Genomic DNA, 21,391 nt, shown 5'->3' with positions numbered 1-21,391 from the left:
AATGTTTTGTTAATTGGCTTTCATGGACGCCTTTATTTATTTATTTTGCTCTGAACTTCTGAAGCATTTCAGTATTGAGGCGATTTGGTGTTGTTGTTTTTAAAGCAATGAATTCTGTGTTGAATTTGCAATGCGTATCGTATCAAACAGCAATGGCAAATGGTGTGTGGGGGACCATTAGGATGTGAGACAGCTTCCTCAGGTGATAGACATTTGGGGCTGCAGTACCCCACCTGCTGCAAACAGTCTCCTAAAATAGCCCTGCTCTGTGCCCCCCACAAACCCACTTACTGCCTTCCAGAATGGTGGAGGATGTTGTCCTGTCACCTCTGTGGAAGGAAGAGTCAGCTGCCACGGTTCAGATTCTGAAAATGGAATAAGGTAATAGGTAAAAGATTAAGTCCAGTCAAAGGTGACTGTGGGGTTGCGGGCGCTCATCTTGCTTTCAGGCTGAGGGAGCTGGTTTTTGTCCACAGACAGCTTTCTGGGTCATGTGGCCAGCATGACTAAACTGCTTCTGGCATAGTGGGACACAGTGATGAGTGCCAGAGCTCATAGACACACCGTTTACCTTCCCGCCACAGCAGTACCTATTTATCTACTTGCACTGGTGTGCTTTTGAACTGCTAGGTTGGCAGAAGCTGGGACAGAGCAACGGGAGCTTGCCTGTTGCAGGGATTCGAACCGCCAACCTTCCGATCAGCAAGCCCAAAAAGCTCAGTGGTTTAGACCGCAGCGCTACCTGCTCCTCTTTGTAAATGGAATGGGGAGGAGAAGGTGCCATCTTGCCCTTCACCTCAGGGAACAAAATGTATTGGGCAGGCCCTAGACATGGGACAGGACACTGCAAATATTAACCCTCTATATTAGCAATCCATTGTTAATCAATCAATTTTTAATTAACAATAATAAACAAAAACATGTATGAAAACAACCCCAAGCCCAATGCAAATACAGACTAGGATAACGATCGCGAGTAGAAAGACACTTTGGGAGAGGATGGTCTTTAATTGCTCCTGAAAAGACAACAAAGATGGCACTTATCTGATATGTATCAAAAGGTGGATGCTGCCATGCTTAGGGTTGCCATATTTCAAAAAGTGAAAATCCAGACACAACAGTTTTTTTGGCCAAAGTTTTTGAGCTATTTTTAAGGAAATTCACCAAAACCTACACTTCCGATATGGGTTGCCACATCTAAGTGGTTTTCTGCCCAGATGCTGTTTCCGATGGCTGAATCCTGGCTGAATAGCCAGGAAATTCCGGGCATATGTCAGCCCTAACCATGCTAAATGCTTGATTCCTACATAGTGCAGAATGGGCTTCCCAATGAGGTGGTTCCTGTAAGAGTTCCTCTCCTGTACCACACAGTGGTCAGTGGAGCATGTCAGTAGGTGAAATGATTATTCAGGTGTCCTCCTCTCAAGCTGCCTATGGCTTTGTGCAGCAGGACCAAGTCCTTGAACTTAGTCTGGCATCAAATTGGCAGCTGACCAGAATATTTTTTTTTTTTTTAATTTCCCCTTTCCAGGATTGTCCTTCTTAAATTAATGGTTTGCATACCAGAATATCAGTCTAGTCGCTTAGCAGTCTAGCTATATGAATTGTTCTTGAGTAGTGGCTTTCAAAGACGTTAGCAAGCCTACGGCTATGTTCACCTCTGGATATAAATAGTATTATTTTAAGTGCAGTTGCGTTCCTATTATCATATCATACTGGACATGGCTGCCTTGAAGTGACAGCGACACGTGTGATTTATCCCTTGGATAAACACAGTAGTTGCAACTGGTAGGCTGTGCTATTCAGAAGTGCTTGCTAGTTTTATCTTAAACATCTTTCGACACCACTCCTAAGGAGGGAAAATTACAAATGTTATCTCACTCAAGGGGAAACAGCAACACTTTTATTATCCTGCATTTCCAATTCGTTATGCAACCCTCCCCAGCTTGAATCAGGATGAATGATCTCATCTGGTTATTTTAAGTTGTTAAATAAATACAATTGGAGGCACCAGAAAAAGGGAACTTGGGAGATGCATACCGCTGATTGCTGAATTATACGGCAGGTTTTTCATTGCACAGGCTGCATGTAACTGGATTTTATTCAAAGTCATGTTATGCCGGATGGATATTTATTCTCTAGACTTGGATTGAATGCAGTAACATTTCTCTGCGTAACCAATTGCTTTCCATAATGGGCACCAGTGGATTTTTAACGCTTGTAAATTATGCTTCTGCCCTGAAGCATTCATGTACTCAAGCTGCCTCGCTTGCTAGAGTGAAACAGGGGTAGCTACGGTATGAGTAAAATGTTTCACACTTAGTTTAGCACTGGGAGGGGAAGGTGTAACTGTCCTTTAACCCAACAGTGGGCAGACGTCAGGTTCTGATTCATGTTAATTTACAAGGCGCTTAACAACTTGAGTTTAGGATACCTTAAAGACTGCCTGATTCCTTATAACCCTGCCCTGGTCTATCACTGAGGAGTCATTTGTGGTGGCATCCCAGGGCTCAGGTGCATGGCTTATAGCCACCAGGAGTCAGTCCCCTCTGTGTTGAGTTTCTGGTGCTTGGCCAAGACCCTTTCATTTCAGCAGCAAGTGAGGTTCTTTCTGACTTCATGGTTAATTTTAACCAATTATCTGAATTTGGAATCTTATTGCACACTGCTTAAGGACTTAGGCATTAAACAGCGTGTAAATATTTGGAACAAATAAACTGCAACCGCCCACCAGTCAGAGCCAAGTGGTTAAGTGTGACTCAGAAGTGTGTTCTACCACAAGTGAGCACATGGATCTGCCGGTCAGCCTCAGCACATTTTTACCCATAGTGTGTTTCTCTTACTGCTCTCAGATGAACATCTGAATCTTGACCGCTTGCTGACAATGGCCAACGCCCTGAGGGAAAGTGCCCAGTTGTTCCAGTCGGATGAGATGCGTCCAGCAAACGACCCGAAGGAGAGAGCTCCCACCCGAGTAAGAATGCTGAACGACGTCTTGCAAAGCCTCGAGAGGAACTTCTTAGTTCCACAGGTCCCTCCGGGATTTTACAGGTAAAAGATTCTCTCCGCTCATTTGCACCCACCGCTATGGTAATCTTGTTTGTTTTGGCTTTCAGAGCTGCCTTGCCATGCTTGTGTATCTCAGCGAGAAGGCAAGATAAAAGCTCATTTTTCACATTTTCCTAAACAAGAATAATCCTTTCAGGGGGAAAAAATATGGCCGGGGAATGAAATTGAAATTAAAGTCGTGTCATGGGAAGAGGTGTGATTAGAATGCAATTTGTAACATTTCTGTCGTGGCATCAGTGCTGAGCAGATATACTCCACTAAAGAAACCCAAGGCTTCATGACAGTCTTTTGGAGCAACATAAGGCTTCTCTTGATGGATTTAACCAAATAGTCGATAGATACTACTTGTCATCACAGCTGTGTTTTCCCTCTGTTTTCGGATACAATATTCTTCTGGGAACTGCAGGTGCTACTACACTCATCTTCAGCTTGCAGAATTGTCTTATGTTCACTTTATTCTCCCCACCAGCTTTGCCTCAGCAGATACACATAGGCAACTCATATGTAGGACATGATTTTGTATTTTACCTTTGTTAAACACTTTGAGCAGCATTGGGTGGAAAGGCAGGATACAAATACAAATTAACAAAGTGCAAATGTGTGTGTGTATTATGGGCATTTGGCCATTGTATGGTTAAAAACCATAAGGGACGCAGGTGGCACTGGGGTCTAAACCACTGAGCCTCTTAGGCTTGCCGATCAGAAGGTCGGCGGTTCGACCATGCAGTACTCCCATGCAGAGCTCTCATTGCTCGGTCCCAGCTCCTGTCAACCTAGCAGTTCAAAAGCACGCCAAAAAGTGCAAGTAGATAAATAGGTACCACTCTGGCAGGAAGGTAAATGGCGTTTCCGTGCGCTGCTCTAGTTTCGGTGTTCCATTGCACCAGAAGCAGCTTAGTCATGCTGGCCACATGACCCGGAAAAACTGTCTGTGGACAAACGCTCCCTCGGCCTGTACAACGAGATGAGCGCCACAAACCCAGAGTTGTCTGTGACTGGACTTAACCGTCAGGGGTCCTTTACCTATACCTATGGTTAAAAAAAGCGCACACATACATTTACGTATCTTCATTTTGTGTGTGTGTGCTCCTATTTCTTAGCAGATCATTTTGCTATTGTGGTGAATCACCATTACTGAGGAATAAATAGTTCTATAAATATGTCGCGTCAGATTAAATACTGCCTTGCTTCTTTTTTGCCTTTCAAGAAGTGGGGGGAATGTATGGCTGGGGGGTTGCACTCCCAGGCAGTGCCTTCACCTGGCTGTCATTTTTATTTTTCCAACAACGAGCCTAGGACCAGGGGTGGAGAAATGGGTCCAGATAATTATCTCCTCCATCCACTGTAGTACTGGCCATCTGTCAATCACCTGATATCTCTATGGCAGACATAGCAAGAACATGTAAAACATACCAAAGAGTTCATAAATTGAAAATGCTGTATAATGGGTGACTTTTAATAGCAGCCGCCTGGGCATGATGTAATTGAGAGGTGTCTTGTTTTCCCCAATAGGGATAAAAACAGCACCAGGGAAGTCAATGTTGTGTGGATTAAACTACCTTTCCACCAGAGTCACTGCCCCAGTCTACTTTAAACCCTTTGCAGCAACTACTTTTAAGATGTTTTAAATGTATATACAATGTGGAACAATTCAACTATAGATCTTCTGAGTCATCTATATTCTAGCCTTAACAGCATGCACATAACAACGAGATTCAGATCCACAGCCACAAACTATGTATGTCTTAGAGAAGCCATGGGGGAGGGTTTCTGAACACCAATATGTACACAATACTGATCATGGGAATAATAATACTGATATACCTTTCCCAGTTGTAAGAACTATGGAGATGATGTGGTATGAACAATCATGAAAAACCCTGTATATATATATAAAATCATTTCATTAATAATTTCAGAGGCCATAAAGTATTTATGGGAGAAAACACCCTTCGTTTTATTTCACTTGTAATTCTGAAAACTTACCAAATAGCCCTGCATTTCTTTTTGCACAAAACGTGTGATCTGTTGAGTCTAATAAGAGTTGGCAGTGCATTTTGTATATTTCAGATTGGGGTTTACCTTTCTTAAAAAACAAACAAAACAATTTTGGTAAAGCAAACAAGGAAGAATTGGGGGGGGGGGGGAGAGAGAGAAATCTATCTCCCACAGTAGAGACCTTGTTTTGCACTGTGTTTCAGCCCGAAGTAGAGATTTACGAGTGAGTTATAAACCTCTGAAATAGTGGTTTATAATGGAAACGCTGGCAGACCTTTAACTATAGCAGCACAAACAGTGCTGCAATAAATACTCGACTTCATCTGTAAACAGAAATTTAGGATGCAGTTTGCAGCCTTGACCTTCAGGCTCCAACTGTGTTTAGATAATTAAGATTCCATAAATACTGTAATTTACTGCCTTCTGAAGGAAGAATATGTGCCCATAATAAAGCACATATTCTCCGGGGTGGGGGATGAGGATTGCTTCCTGTATATTCATTGGGACTTATGTTCTCCAGTTCAGTCACAGTGCTTGACAAAAGTGTAGGCATTGTTTCTCAATCACCATCAGCAAGCCTAGTAGCCATCATCTGTTTCCAGCATCATGGAACTGCCACTTTTAGTTCAGAGAGCAAATCCATTTGAGAAAGAAGGAAGATTTGGTTTGGTGCAGTGCTGGATTTGCTGCTTCAGTGATGACCAGAAGACATTATTTCGTCTTCCTTTGGCTAATTCACTGGAATTATTTATTTAGCTAACGGTTTATACGCTGCTTAACTACAGTAGTCTCTAAATGATTTACAAAGATAAAATACCAAAATAATAATAATAATTAGTTAAAACTATAAAATTGAAGTACAATTAAAATGCCTGCTGGTGACGGAGGTTCAGTAGGAAGGTCAGAGCATGTTTGACCTTGACCGGAAGGGAGGTTCATAAAATTAGGCCCACAATTGGTCACCCCAGTTTGTGGTGGATATGAGCTGTGCATCTGAGCCATGTGGAACCACTAACAGCGACTCCCCTGAATACTTAAGTGATTGGGCAGGGATATAAGGAGTCAGGTGGTCTTGAGGGTATCTTGGACCCAAATTGTTAAGGGCCTTGTAAATTAATACAAGAAACCTGAACCTGGTTTGGTAGTATATAAGCAGCCAGTGCACTAGAATTATATGCTGGCCATAGTCTGCCCCCATCAGTGGTTTAGCTGCAGTGTTTTGCACCAGCTGGAGCCTCTGAGCCAGGCCCAAGAAAGGTTCACAATTTAGGGTTATCACTTTTGTTCTGGATTCTTTTTCATCTGGTGCTGAAGTTGAATTCAGAGCAATCCATTACAGTCTAATCTAGGCTAACAGAATGGCCCCTCTGGAATTTGGCACACGTGCGCACGTGCATACACATGGATTTGTAAATATGTGCTTGGCTACCCAGAGCTTATGGGACGTGGGTGGCGCTGTGGGTTAAACCATAGAGCCTAGGACTTGCCGATCAGAAGGTCGGCGGTTCGAATCCCCGTTGTCCGGTCCCAGCATCTGCCAACCTAGCAGTTCGAAAGCACGTCAAAGTGCAAGTAGATAAATAGGTACCGCTCCGGTGGGAAAGTAAACGGCGTTTCTGTGCATTGCTCTGGTTCGCCAGAAGCGACTTAGTCATGCTGGCCACATGGCCCAGAAGCTGTATGCCGGTTCACTTGGCCAATAAAGCGAGATGAGCGCCACAACCCCAGAGTCGGTCACGACTGGACCTAATGGTCAGGGGTCCCTTTACCTTTACCTTACCCAAAGCTTAAATATATGACCTTCCATGCACCCTTTCAAACACATGCATTTGGAGAGGACCCCTAACTTGCCAGAGAGAGAAAGAGAAGACCTCAAATACAGGACAAATTGTATCAGTATAGGATGTAGCATTTTATATTGTTTTATATTGAAATACAGGACAATCCTGTATTATACAGGACCAGTGACAACCCTTCCAAGTATCCAGAAGATACTTCCATATGGTTGGCTCCCACATGGCTCCTGCAATAGTTACTTATCAAATCAACATTGCTCCACTGGTATATCAATTGTGCAGCCAATGTGATTATTCCAAACACGCCCTTGGTCATTGTAAAGTTGAGATGCATCAATCTGGATGTGAGGTAAAAGAGTACTCCCATGCAGTACTTCCTTGCAGAGCCCCTGTTGCTTGGTCCCAGCTCCTGCCAACCCAGCAGTTCGAAAGCACACCAGTGCAATTAGATAAATAGGTACCGCAATGGTGGGAAGGTAAACAGCGTTTCTGTGCATTCTGGTTTCCATCATGGTGTCCCGTTGCGCCAGAAGCGGTTTAGTCATGCTGGCCACATGACCAGGAAAGCGCTGTGGACAAACGGAGGACAAATGGACAAACTCTGTGGGCAAACTTTTACCTTAGTCTATTTTGAAATGCCTTGGTGCCAAAGTCACTCAATGAAATCGGGCTAATAAGCCATAAATGCTGGAAGTCAATAGCAGTATCAGGCAGTTAGCACAGGGGACCACAGTCTGGAGAGAGCTCAAGAGGCGTAATTCTTACTGAGGGAATCAACCTGTGTCTAGGCAATGGGCAGATGAATCTGCTAGTTTCAGTTTCTCGTCGTCGTCCCCCCCCCCCCAATCTCTAATTCAGTTAGGAAATATGTTGTTGTTGTTGTTTAGTCATTTAGTCGTGTCCGACTCTTCGTGACCCCATGGACCAGAGCACGCCAGGCACTTCTGTCTTCCACTGCCTCCCGCAGTTTGGTCAGACTCATGTTTGTAGCTTCAAGAACACTGTCCAACCATCTCGTCCTCTGTCGTCCCCTTCTCCTTGTGCCCTCCATCTTTCCCAACATCAGGGTCTTCCAGGGAGTCTTCTCTTCTCATGAGGTGGCCAAAGTATTGGAGCCTCAGCTTCACGATCTGTCCTTCCAGTGAGCACTCAGGGCTGATTTCCTTCAGAATGGATAGGTTTGTTCTTCTTGCAGTCCCTGGGGCTCTCCAGAGTCTCCTCCAGCACCATAATTCAAAAGCATCAATTCTTCGGCGATCAGCCTTCTTTATGGTCCAGCTCTCACTTCCAGGAAATATGTTACTTATTAGCATTTCACTCCTCCGTTGCTGATGTGTGATTGTTACATCTCATGCCTGTATTTACCGTACTATCCCTCTAAGCAAAACTAAGTAGGACTCTGGGGAAATGGAGGCTTCTGAAGCAATTGAGAAAGAGTTCAGGAACTTCTTTCAGGCCTCTATTAAACTGAATGAATAATGCTGTCAGAAAATAAAAGTTAACTTGTTCACCGGAGTTTAACCGATACAGGAATCTTAAACTAATTAATGAATACGTAAATATAGAAGAGCCTCTGTTTGCTACTGTATTTTGCTGCTGATAATAATTTAAAAAGACAGTGCAACAGAAAGGCACCCGAATTTCACCCCATATATATATCAAGAGAGAGAGAGAGAATAAGTTTATGTTGTATTCCAAATTACAATCAGCATTTTCCAACATTTCCCCCCGCTCTTGGCATTGTGCCTTTACATCTCCTAAGAATGTAACAGGGGAAAGGTTTAGCTGGAAACATTCAAATCCACCCTATTCCTATTTTATTTATTTATTGCATTATTCAACCACTCTTTCTTAAACAAGTGATCCCAGGGCACAATGCATCGCATTTAAAATCGAAGTGACAACAAAAGCATTGTTCCAATAAAAGCTTTAGAGCAATACAAAATCAATTAACAGAACATCTACTCTTCCAAAAGTCAGTTGCAATGGTGTCTTCACAGGCCTGACTCACAGGCTGAATGTCTCTCTTATGGAACTTGTTTTGTTTGCTTGCTTCAGGTAGGCGTGAGTTTCATCTAGTCTTTTGTGCATGTTGTTGTTATTATGTTCTCATGAATTTCCAACTTTTTCCCATGGATATTCTTTTGAGGTCTACTTTCCCCTTAAATGAATCCAAGTCTTATTAGCTGTTTTCACTGGCATATTGGCAGACTGGAGCTTCCAAGAATTCTTGGCCACGTTTCTTACCTGATCCTGTATGTGGGTTTTCTGTGGGTTGACACTGTTTCTTTGCCTGGAGACAAGGTGACCTGGCATACTCTGAAAAGGATGCTTGGTCTGTGAATTAAAGAGAAGAGAAGTACATTAGCAAAATAAGGAAAAACATGTCACCTCAATCCCAACCATTTGACCTTAAATACTTTCCTCTGGTGCCATCACTGCACTCCTAAACTATTCTGTTTGATGTTGCATTGTAATCCTTCTACTGGCAATTATGATGTGGCTGTTGATCAGTCCCATTCTAGGCTGGCTGCAGGTGGCAAGTCAAGCATTTGATGGACTCTCAAGTCTGAGGAAAGGCCATCTCCCCAATACTTCCAACTCCATCCATACTCAGCACTACTCAGGTGTGCTGCGTGGCAGGTGGGATATGGAGGCAGCCAAATGGACTGAAAGAAATGGGTAGAAAGATGAACATCTTCTTCCCTCTGGAAGATTTAAAGATATGTTAACAGTGTTCAGATTGTCTACTCAAATGTAATTGACTTAAAGGCAACTTACACTCAGGTAGATGTGTGCAGAATTTCATCCTAAGGTATGTAGTATGGGTGGTTGATGATTACGATTCATTTGTTAGTAGTCACATATTATTCTCCTTTCACAAGCTTCTTAAAGTGATGCACAATTTAAAAAGAAGAAAAAACAGTTCAAAACAAAACAAAACAGGCACCTATGGCAGAGACAAAATCAGCCGATGGAGGTAGCCTTTCGGAACAAGTTTCTAGAAAGTGATAATAGCAGACACGTGTCGTATCTCAACAAGAATAGTATTCCACAGAGTAGGAACTCTGAAACATTTGGAACTTGAAGGAGAAGTTCTCCTGCAGACGATAGTGACAGACTGGGTTTATAAGGGATAAGGCAGTCTCTCAAGTAACCTGGTCCTGAGTTGTACAGGATCTTATATGTTAGTACCATCACCTTGAATTTGGCCAGGTAGCAGATAGGCAGCCAGTGCAAATTCTGAAAGGAAAGTATTTTATGCTGGCAGAAGTTTGCTCCCACAGTCAACCTAGCTGTCACATTGTGCACCAGCTGCAGCCTCTAGACCAACCTCAAGGGTAGCCCCACAAAGTGCACATTACAGTAATCCAACTGTGAGGTTAATGTAGTGCCCTCCAGATGTTGTTGGATTATAGCTCCCATAGTCCTTGATCATTGACTGTGCTGGTTAAAATGATGAAAATTGTAGTCCGGCAACACCTGACGCACACCATGTTGGCTACTCCTGGTATGTAGAGACTAAGACATTTGCGTAAGTGGGTGGGCATGATAATTTCGTACGAACACTATGAATTATGCCTGAAACTCATGACATTTGACTTAACAAGGAACTGAGAAGCAATAGGTACAGTTGCACACATTATTGCTTTACTTTAAACCACCATTGTGGCTTCAGTGTACATTTTCAACAGCTCCAGGCTGCAAAAATGTAGCGTTAATGCTCCTGTTTTTCATGGAATTTGGCACATTGTGTTCTGTGACTAAAATATTACCTACAAACCCCATGTGTGAAAAATGAAAAACAAAAGTGTTGTTATTGTTTTAATGTTTTAATGTGCACTGGATGTTCCTTCTCTGTTGTGACATGAAAGTGCAACAATTTCACAAAGTGCAAACTGACCTCCTAGGTTTAAGGGCAGTTGCCATCACATCTCCTAAAGCTAAGCTGACATTTTTCAGAAAAAAATCCCCCTACCCGACTGTTTCAGATATTTCTCTTTTCCTTATCATCCTACAATTAGGACACTTAGCAGAATCTTCTTTAAATGTTCTTCACCAGTTTCTCTGTGGCAGTCTCCATCTTACACACACTTCTTCTTCTTCTTTGGCAATCACTCGTAGCCGAGTAAGATTGTCTTCCATAAACACGGTTTTAACAATGAGTCCGTGAGTGATTGTGGAAGCCAATTCTGGATCCACACGTCCTTCTACAGTGGGCACATTGGTTTCCGGGTGGGAGTTGATCACAGTGTGGATTTGCCAAGCATGCCTTCCTCCTAGCACGTTTCTCCCTTGCGTCCTGAGTTCGAGTGTCTTCAAAGCCCATGACACCTTTGGTAAATGCTGTTCTCCAACTGGAGTGCTCGCAGGCAAGTGTTTCCTAGTTGTCAGTGTTTATACCACATATATTTTTTTTAAGATTTGCCTTGAGACAGTCTTTAAACCTCTTTTGTTGACCACCAGCATTACGCTTTCCATTTTTAAGTTCGGAATAGAGTGCTTGCTTTGGAAAACAATCATCAGGCATCTGCACAACATGACCAGTCCAACGAAGCTGATGTTGAAGAATCTCGACACTGGTGATCTTTGCTTCTTCCAGTACACTGATATTAGTTCACCTGTCTTCCCAAGTGATGTGTAAAATTTTTCGGCGACACTGTTGATGGAATCTTTCGAGGAGTTGGAGATGGCATTTATAAGTGGTCCATGTTACACACACACACACACACAATGCCTGGGAACAACGGTAATGAAACAATTCCATGCACAAGAAGCTGGCACAAAGCAAACCCTTGTAAATTAAGCAGACATAAAGTTAACATAAGTCTTGCTGCACCACTTTTGCCTTCCTCTGTCCCCCTAAGTCCCAACTAAAACAACTGCATGACAGGGGATGTCCTTGCCTGTCCTGTTTTCCTGCCCCCTCCTTAAATGTACAAAGAAAGACAGAGATCTGAGCCCCTGTGCCTTTAAATTTCCATGGTAGGATTTAATAGAACAGGGAATGTAAAACAGCTGCCTCTTTTCATGCTGATGTGTACCTGCCAGAACACTCTATCCTTCTGCAACTCTTAAGGTAATGGGACCTGCCTTGGATCCATTAAGATGCAGAGGAGGACAGGATATAAATCAAGCATGCAACCAAAAAAAATAAAAATACAGAAGGCCTTTTCTCCTGTAACTCAGCTTTTGCCTTAATACATTCTCTGTTGCTTTCCAGCCATGCCAACAAGAGAATGAATCTTAGTGATCTTCAGCATTCAAACCTCACACAGTGAGGGGGAGGCTTTTCAGGCCCTTAGCTGTAATAAGAATTAAAATGACAACAAATGAAAACAGGACATTAAAAAACAGAGTGAGACTTACTTTTTAATTTAACCAATGCTTTCCTTGGGTCTCCTATCTTAGCGGGTAAGTCACATTTTGGTCTAGCATGCATAAAAGAAGGGGTGAAACTTTAATAAAAACGTAAAGGTAAAGGACCCCTGACAGTTAAGTCCAGTCGCAGACGCCTCTGAGGTTGCGACGCTTATCTCGCTTTACAGGCTGAGGGAGCTGGCATACAGCTTCCGGGTCATGTGGCCAGCATGACTAAGCTGCTTCTGGCGAAACCAGAGCAGCACACGGAAATGCCATTTACCTTCCCACCAGAGCGGTACCTATTTATCTACTTGCACTTTAGTGTGCTTTTGAACTGCTAGGTTGGCAGGAGCAGGGACCGAGCAACGGGAGCTCACCCCGTCGTGGGGATTCGAACCACCGACCTTCTGATCAGCAAGCCCAAGGGGCTCAGTGGTTTAGACCACAGCGCCACCTGCGTTCCTCTGGCAAAACTTAGCAGATCGCAATAGAAATTAACAATTGTTGTAATCTGAGGCCCCTTTCAGCTGGAGACTGCAGACCTAATGGCCTTTCCCCACATCATCATCATCATCATAATAATAATAATAATAATAGCCCTTCATATGAGTACAACAGGGTCAGTAGAGGCTTTTGCATGGCTAGAGAATTCATTGAGTTGAGTGGCTCTTACTCCCAGGCAAGTGGGAATTGTATGATACCTTAAATATCTGTAAAAAAGGAGGGGTGGATTCTATCCATATTTCACAACTCCTTGCTCAAATAATGTTCAGCTTTAGAAACTTACTTAAGCATTTGTCTGTACACATCACTGAGTGATAGCTAGTTTATGGTTACCAGACGTCCCCGTTTCCCGGTTACAGTCCCCTAATTTACAAATCTGTCCCCGGACAAAATCTGTCTGTCCCAGGAATGTCCCTGGATTTCATTTAATGTCCCCAGATTTATATTTTATGTGTTGTAGATTTATTGTTGTTGTTTAGTCGTTTAGTTGTGTCCAACTCTTCATGACCCCATGGACCAGAGCACGCCAGGCACTCCTGTCTTCCACTGCCTCCCACAGTTTGGTCAGACTCATGCTGGTAGCTTCGAGAACACTATCCAACCATCTTGTTCTCTGTCGTCCCCTTCTCCTTGTGCCCTCAGTCTTTCCCAACATCAGGGTCTTTTCCAGGGAGTCTTCTCTTCTCATGAGGTGGCCAAAATATTGGAGTCTCAGCTTCAGGATCTGTCCTTCCAGTGAGCACTCAGGGCTGATTTCCTTAAGAATGGAGAAGTTTGATCTTCTTGCAGTCCATGGGACTCTCAAGAGTCTCCTCCAGCACCATAATTCAAAAGCATCAATTCTTTGGCGATCAGCCTTCTTTATGGTCCAGCTCTCACTTCTATACATCACTACTGGGAAAACCATAGCTTTAACTATACGGACCTTTGTTGGCAAGGTGATGTCTCTTTGTTGGCAAGGTGATGTAAATTTATTAGTAGGGAATGAAAGTTGCTTGGTTGGTTCAATGGTAAAACACACATCATATGGGGAGTTCTGGCGAGGCATAATGGCGGGTGCCACGGCAGCGAGCAGCTCCTGAAGCCAGCCAGAGCCAACTGTGCTACTAGGCTGGCTCCGGGCTCCTGAGACTGCTGCTGCCACTGCTGAAGGGGAACCAGGGACGCCCGGCGCATCAACTGAGGGAAACCGCTTACCCCACCATGACCCAAATTGAGCTGGGAGCGAGAGCACTTGGCCGACTGCCCAGTGGTGCTCCAGGGCCAGGAAAACCCCAGAGCCAACACAGGGAGAAGGAGGAGAGGAGAAGGAGAAGGAAGAGAGAAAGAGGAAGGAGAAAAAAGAGGGGAGCCCCAACCTTGCTGCGCCGCTGCTGCCGCTGAAGAAGAAAGGTAGGAGAGAGCACCCGAGCCTACTCCATGGTGGCTAGCGCTCCAAAAGAGAAGGCCTGGGCCCAGAGAAAGGCCGTGCGACAGAGGAGACCACAGAAGAGAAGATATTACTTCTTATTTTTTTAAAAAAATACTTTTTAATAACATTTTTTTCTCTTTAAAAAAAAGTGTCCTTGGAATCTTTGAAAAAAATCTGGTAACCTTAAGCTAGTTGCATGTAACTTGTCTTTCCCCTGCATACTTGCATAGGGGTAGCTACCCTCTGGGGGCCTCTAGGCACACATGCGAAGCAAAGAAGCTCTCAGTAGGACCCTGCGAACCCAACAACCAAGCACACACTGCAAGCTAGTCTATTGGCTACAACAGAATAGTCCCTCCCCCCCGCCAAGCCTAGTTTCAGTGAATGGAGGGGTGAAGAGGAAACCCTGTGGCTACCAAAAAATGGCATTTGTGGGCATCTGTGTGCCCCCAGACACCACATTGGTGACCCCTGATTATAGGATGCAACTCTCAATTCTCTGTTTGGGAACAACCACCTGTTGCTAGAGGCTGGGCATAACCACAGCCATTTCGATGCGCTAGTATTTAAAACTCTGTTCGGTTCTGCACTTTAATATTCATCGCTCTTCAAAGAAACAAATTCAGCGCAGAGTCCCCGAGTAATATCTGCTAATCTGATAATGCTCTTACAAATTCCTGCTGTGGTTTTGATCTTTCCTCATTATCACTAATCAGGCTGAATCATGCCCTTGCCTAATAAATCCTAGGAAGGGAGAAATTGAGCATAACATAGTTGAAATGACCCAGAGGTTTTGTACCCAGAAAAGATGCTGAGGGCGAATGAGAGGGAAAGGTCCATAATGAAGCTCAACAGTTTCTTCATGGCAAACGTTATGCTTATGTGAAAACAGCTTCTTTCTTTGTGAACCACAAATTTTTAATGAAACGACATGTGAAAGAGAATTAAACCAGTTTTGTCTCTCCATGAGTTTTCCTCGCCTTGCTACTTATTCACAATGCCAATTTTCTGCAAATCTGAACATTAGATCGATAGAATATTAGGGTATAATTAGAATAGAGGGATTTATATGTGTGTATGTGTTATTATTTCTGTTGTTTTTCTCCTCTCTTTTATTTCTTCCCTTTCTTTTGCTCTTTCTTTCTTTCTTGTTGGATATTTCTGACTTCATTGGTTCTAGGTTTTATTGGATTGCCAAAACTTTAATAAAAATCTCAGGGGCGGGGGGAGCACATCAGAAAGCAGCAGTGACCCAGTGAGGGTTGATTTTGAAGCTTTTCTATATGTGAACATATATATAGAAAAACTCGTACATAAAAGACAATTCCATATATAAAACAACTAAAAGAATGGAGCAATACCATTGCTTCTCATGATTTGAACATTGGGTGGTATTCAGCTCAGGAGTTATGCTGGTGCAATGACTTTTAGATGTGCAGTGCAAGTTTCCCACCTCCTCTTCAACCACCATGCCCCCCCTGTGCCCCCCATCTTCTCCAGAGGGTTGGGGGAACCCACAGAGCAGATTTAGGCAGGAGTGGGGTGGGAGCTGGGAATTCACATTGCAAAGCTAAGCTGTTGCACTAGCGTAACTCTTTAGTTGAATACCACCCTTTACTTATTTTATTTATTTTTAAGCATTTTTATGCTGCTTGATTGTAATAAAACCTCAGAGAGGCTTACAAAAAAAAGTGTTTCACAGTCCATTGATGTAGCCTAGAATTTCACATTACGTTGTTGACCGGTAAGACTCAAGAGTGGCTTTGCCTACCTAGGGTGGTTAGGTTCTTCTCCCTTCTGGACAGTCAGTTGTTCAACCGACAGAGCTTCCTTCCCCGATTCTCTCTCCAAACTGAAAAACTATACTTGCTGGATTATTGCCTTCCATGCAGCTAGTGCCCTGTCATTGAGATTTGGAAGCTGGCTGGGAGGCGTTTTGAGACTTTGAACTGGAGAAGGGTGGGGGAGATATTTTAATATTGCAGGTGCATTGCTTTAAATGTTCTCCCACTGGAATTTTGAAGGCATTAAGTGCATTTTTACCCACTGTGAATTGTACCTCACAAGGCTTGGAACAATACTTGCTTGGAACTGCAACCTCCTGGCTTGCGGCGTTAATACTTGGGACTCGGTGTTTTATGTGGAGATAGGTATGGAATATACTGCTAAGAAACAGCAAGCCTATATCAAAGCAGTGGCTAGAGATAATTCACCAAAAGTAAGGAGAAATCTATTTGAGGAAAACTGTAGTTTTACACTAACAAGTATGGGTAGTATTTCAAAAATCGAAGTTTCCCCTCCCTCCCTCTCTCTTTCTCCAAAGGCATCATCATTCTCTCTGTGTTCATCAAACACAGGCATCTCCCTGGTTTGGGTCCAGCACCTTTCTGGTGGGTGCCATTGCCTCAGAAAGGTGACTTCTTTGCCTAGTACTGCAGTTTGTGTGTGTGTGTCCCCTACCTGTATTCCTGAAGAATTATGGCATTTCTATTCAAGAATATCAGAATGCTACCCACCCAAGATAAGATATGTTGGAAATGTAAGGAAATGGATGGGGATTTCTTTCATATGTGGGGGACTTGTATTAAGATAAAAGCCTTCTGGGACATGATATATAATGAACTGAAAAAGGTCGTTAAAAATACTTCTATTAAAAAACCAGAAACGTTTTTACTGTGTATAGTAGGAGAGGAAATTCCAAAAAAGGACATAACTATATTTATGTATGCTACTACGGCTGCGAGGACACTTTTAGCACAGATATGGAAGCAGCAGGAACTTCCAACTTTGGAAAAAGGGCAGACTAAAGTGATTGAATATACAGAACTGGCAAAGCTGGCAGGGAAGATCTGAAACCAGCATGATGAGTTGTTTGAAAAGGACTGGAGTAAATTTATGCAATATATGAAAGAACATTGTAAACATTTGAAAACGTTGGCAGGTCTTAAAATATTTTGTAATGTTGATATGTGGAACCGGTTTACAAATATGGAAGTAAGTTTATTTAAGGATAAAAGGAAGGTAAATCGGGTGAAATAGGAATGCTAAGATGAAAGGATATACCTATGAAAGCCAGGGAGTGGGAGGGGGAATTCAAGGCTCAGGATGAGCAAAGATGTGAATGATGTTATGATTTCGTTGGCATGTGACAAAGTATAAAATGAAAATTTAATAAAAATACGTTTTTTAAATAAGAATGCTATCTAGTTTGAGGGGTACCTGGACTGCCCTTCAGAGTCCCCTTATACCACCCTCCTGACTACTATTCCCCTCTGCTGGTTTCTCCAACCACTTTCATGCTCTATTTCACCATTCTCCTGCTCCCACTTGCTCCATCTGTCCCCACCCCCCTAAAAAAAAATTATCATTAGGCTGCAACAGGAAGGAGTTCCTTTCTCTTTTCATTCTTAAAAAGATTTATAGCCAGAGGCACCCTGGTGAACCGAAGATGGCAGGTGTGCCTGGAGCCTGCCCCCAGCTATGAATGTTAACAAAAAGGGGGGAAAGGAAGATGTTTCAGTGATTAGCATCCACCCTAGTATTTCCCTGGCGGGTGCCTTGCTTCCTGCTTCACGAGGGCCCTTTTAATCTGCTGCCTTCTCTGGCAGTCACACGGAGTCCTTCAAGGTCCCAGATTTAGAACCTGAAGTCCACCCTTAATGGTGTCACCGTCTTATAAGTAATGCCAACAAAATATCCCATAACTGAAAGGTGGTTAAGTAGGACAAAGAGTGGGGGGATATCAGTCGGTATTAGTGCTTTTCATTGAGCTCATGGCACAGGGGATGGTCAAAATCAGGGGTCGGGCAGGATCACTCCCGGACTGGTGCAGCGTGATGCCGGAAATCTCATCTGTGCATGTCTGTAGTGTCAGAAATCGCTTCTGCGCATGCCCAGATGCCGGAAATTGCACCTGCGCAGAAGCAATTTTCGGCATCTGGACATGCACAGATGTGATTTCTGGTATCTGTGCATGCGTAGATGCCATTTCTGGCGCCACTCGGCGAGTCCCTGCGCCACGCTGTGCTGGTTTAGCGCAGTGTGCGGGGGACTCGCTGAGCAGGCAGCTCGGTTTGGGGGTGGCTCATGGGCTGGTGAAACGGTCTCCGTGGGCCGCATCTAGCCCATGGGCCACACGTTGCTGACCCCTGGTCAAAATGGTGTTTTCTAGTTATATTTTGGTGCTACCTGAGATCTAGACATAACCAGAGAGGTGGGGAGGGGGAGAGAGAAACTGGTGCTATTCTTTCTCCCGTCTAGTGTTTATTGATTTTTTTATTTTTTTTTTGAGAAATATATTGCTTCTTGTTTGTATTTTGACATTGGTGAGGTTGGAGATTCAACTGCAAATATATTTTCTATTAAAGAAGCTGTGTCATTGCTGCTACCATCTGTATCAACAGATAATGCAAGAAGCGTTGCTTGAGTAACAGTATTAATGGTATTCAAATAGCTTGATGAATGTTCGCAGGAATGTGATATGGATAAAAAGGAAACTTTATACATAGCAGTATCGAGAAGCTGTTTCGGCAGCCAGCCTAACCTAGGCAATATTTAAAGGAAGAAAATATAAATAGCTTGTTAATCTGCATGCACAGTTTACGGTGGGTGCTAAATAACTGTTCAGTGGTAGCAGAAGTAACATATTTGGCTAGATTTAGAAAGCTAAGTAAAATACAATGCAATCTTATTAAAAATCCAGATACCACGGGTAAGGAGGATGGAACTGAAGCTTCCAGATATATCAGAATCAATAGGATCTTCCATGAGGCAGCCCTTTAGATCAGGCATAGGCAAACTCCGGCCCTCCAGATGTTTGGAACTATAATTACCATCATCCCTAGCTAACAGGACCAGTGGTCAGGGGTGATGGGAATTGTAGTCCGAAACATTTGGAGGGCTGGAGTTTGCCTATGCCTGCTTTAGATAGTTGAAGATGGTGATCATATTTCCTCTCAGTCTCCTCTTTTCCAGGTTAAACATGCCCTGCTCCTTCAACCACTCCTCATAAGGCTCAGTTTCCAGACTCTTTGTCATTTTGGTTGTCCTCCGCTACCCACATTGCAGCTTGTCAATATCTTTCTTAAATTGTGGTGCCCAGAACTGGACACAGTACTCCAGGTGTGGTCTGACCAAGGCAGAATAGAGAGGGACTATGACTATGACTACGTCTATGAGGGACGTGGGTGGTGCTGTGGGTTAAACCACAGAGCCTAGAACTTGCCGATCAGAAGGTCGGCGGTTCTAATCCCCATGACAGGGTGAGCTCCCATTGCTCGGTCCCTGCTCCTGCCAAGCTAGCAGGTCAAAAGTAGGTCAAAGTGCAAGTAGATAAATAGGTAGCGCTCCGGCAGGAAGGTAAACGGCGTTTCCGTGCGCTGCTCTGGTTCGCCAGAAGCGGCTTAGTCATGGTGGCCACATGACCCGGAAGCTGTACGCCAGCTTCCTTGGCCAATAAAGTGAGATGAGCGCCGCAACCCCAGAGTCGGTCACGACTGGACCTAATGGTTATGGGTCCCTTTACCTTTATGACTTCCTTTGACTGGGGACTCAGCTACATTGCTAAAGAAAAATCACTTTATATGTGTTGTAACACTGTGATACCAGATGGCCCTGTGGAGTCTCGTCTTTTGCCAATGTGATTTCCCTTTATGAAGTTTCGAACATGTTTTCCTGAAACGCTTTTTTGACACTATACTTCTGTTGATGCCACCTAGAGTAATATTTGCTCTTTTTTGCTGCTGCATCTCACTGTTGACTCATGTTAAACTTGTGGTCTACTAAACCACCTAGATCCTTTTCACATGTACAATCCAAGTGTCCCCCATCTTACATTTGTGCAGGGCTAATACTCTTATTTCTTCTTTGGCGATCACTCGTAGCCGAGTAAGATTGTCTTCCAAAACTGGGTTTTAGCAGTGAGTCCATATGTGACTGTGGAGGCCAGTTCTGGATCCACACATTCTTCCACAGCGGGAACATAGGTTTCCAGGCGGCAGTTGATCATGGTGAGGGTTTGCCAAGTGTGCTTTCCTCTTAGCACGTTTCTCCCTTTCATCCTGAGTTCAAGTGTCTTCAGAGCCCATGACACCTTTGGTAAAGGCTGCTCTCTACTTCTGTCAAGTGCTGTGCTGTAGCTGGGCTGAATCTAAGCATGGTGCAGACTGGGTCAGAAACCTGGATGGGAGAATAATCGAAATCCCTTTTAAGATAGGAAATAAATATATTTTATTTGTGTGTGTAAATTTTGTTTATACTTTATTCTAACTCTTTGTAAGCCACCTCTCTGAGAGATTGAGGTGATAAATACCAGTAATAGAAACTATCAGATAAAATGCCCGCAGTAAAGAATATAAACCAGAATACAATAAAAACAACCAACAGTAGGATGACTGACTGCCCAAAGTCAACCCCAAAGTATGTGCTTTGCATTCTTTTCTCGAGGAGTGAGATACATATTTGAACCTCTTCTGGTAAACTATTTCAGAGCCTTGGAAGAACCACAAGGAAGGCCTGAGATTCTCTGTGCACAACATACGGGTTACAAATATGTTAGCGTCATCAAATGTGAATCTGCATTACCATTAATGCAATGGCATAGCATGGACCAAGGAAGGAGAGGAGACGCTCATAACTTCAGTTGAAAGAAAAGAGCTACATGGCGGGAGAGTAGGTTGCCAGGTTACGATGGAGGAAAAAATGGATTTTGTTTGTATTTTAATGAGGAACTACCTAATCCACAATTCTTGAACCAAAATACAAACTGAAACATAACCACCCACTGAAATTTGGACTTCTCTTAATTTTTCAGTGCGTACCCCCCCACACACAAAATTATGTGTGCAAGAATACAAATATTAGGAGAAAGCAAGCACAAAAGTGCATCTATTACAGAAAGTTACATAGAAAAAATGTATTCTATTGATTGCTAGCAAAAAATGTCTATGTTATGAGTTATTCTAAGATTCTCATGCTTTCTTTAGCATTGTCAAACTGAACTGAATTTAAAATGGGGGGGGGGGGAGATGAGAAACCATAATTCACAGATTTGTCTATCCTGAGTCACAATCTGAAAACAGGCACTGTCCACTTAAAACAGAGGTGGCTAACATTTTTGTTTTATTTACTTATTTATTTATTGCTCAAAGGCCCCCCCTTTTTACCCTTGGTGTGGCCACCCACACTCTTGCAGACATGCGCTCAAACAGGCACACAGTCTCCACTCCTTTGCTACATAGACAGATTAGGG

The 21,391-nt window shown here is 43.3% G+C and overlaps 1 protein-coding gene across 1 annotated transcript in view; it reads left to right on the top strand.

Moving 5' to 3' along the window:
- The window catches only part of NAALADL2 (N-acetylated alpha-linked acidic dipeptidase like 2), a 547,930-nt gene that overhangs the window by 504,584 nt on the left and 21,955 nt on the right, over nt 1–21,391 (top strand). The window contains exon 13 of the mRNA XM_081008376.1: nt 2,853–3,051. Within this exon, the coding sequence (XP_080864502.1) occupies nt 2,853–3,051 (199 nt within the window). The remainder of the gene's footprint in view (nt 1–2,852; nt 3,052–21,391) is intronic.

The sequence above is a fragment of the Podarcis pityusensis genome (genome assembly GCF_964106645.2).
Source record: "Podarcis pityusensis genome assembly, chromosome: 5".
Classification (NCBI taxonomy): domain Eukaryota; kingdom Metazoa; phylum Chordata; class Lepidosauria; order Squamata; family Lacertidae; genus Podarcis; species Podarcis pityusensis.
The sequence above is the reverse complement of the archived record's forward strand: the minus strand, read 5'-3'. Positions and strand labels throughout refer to the sequence as shown.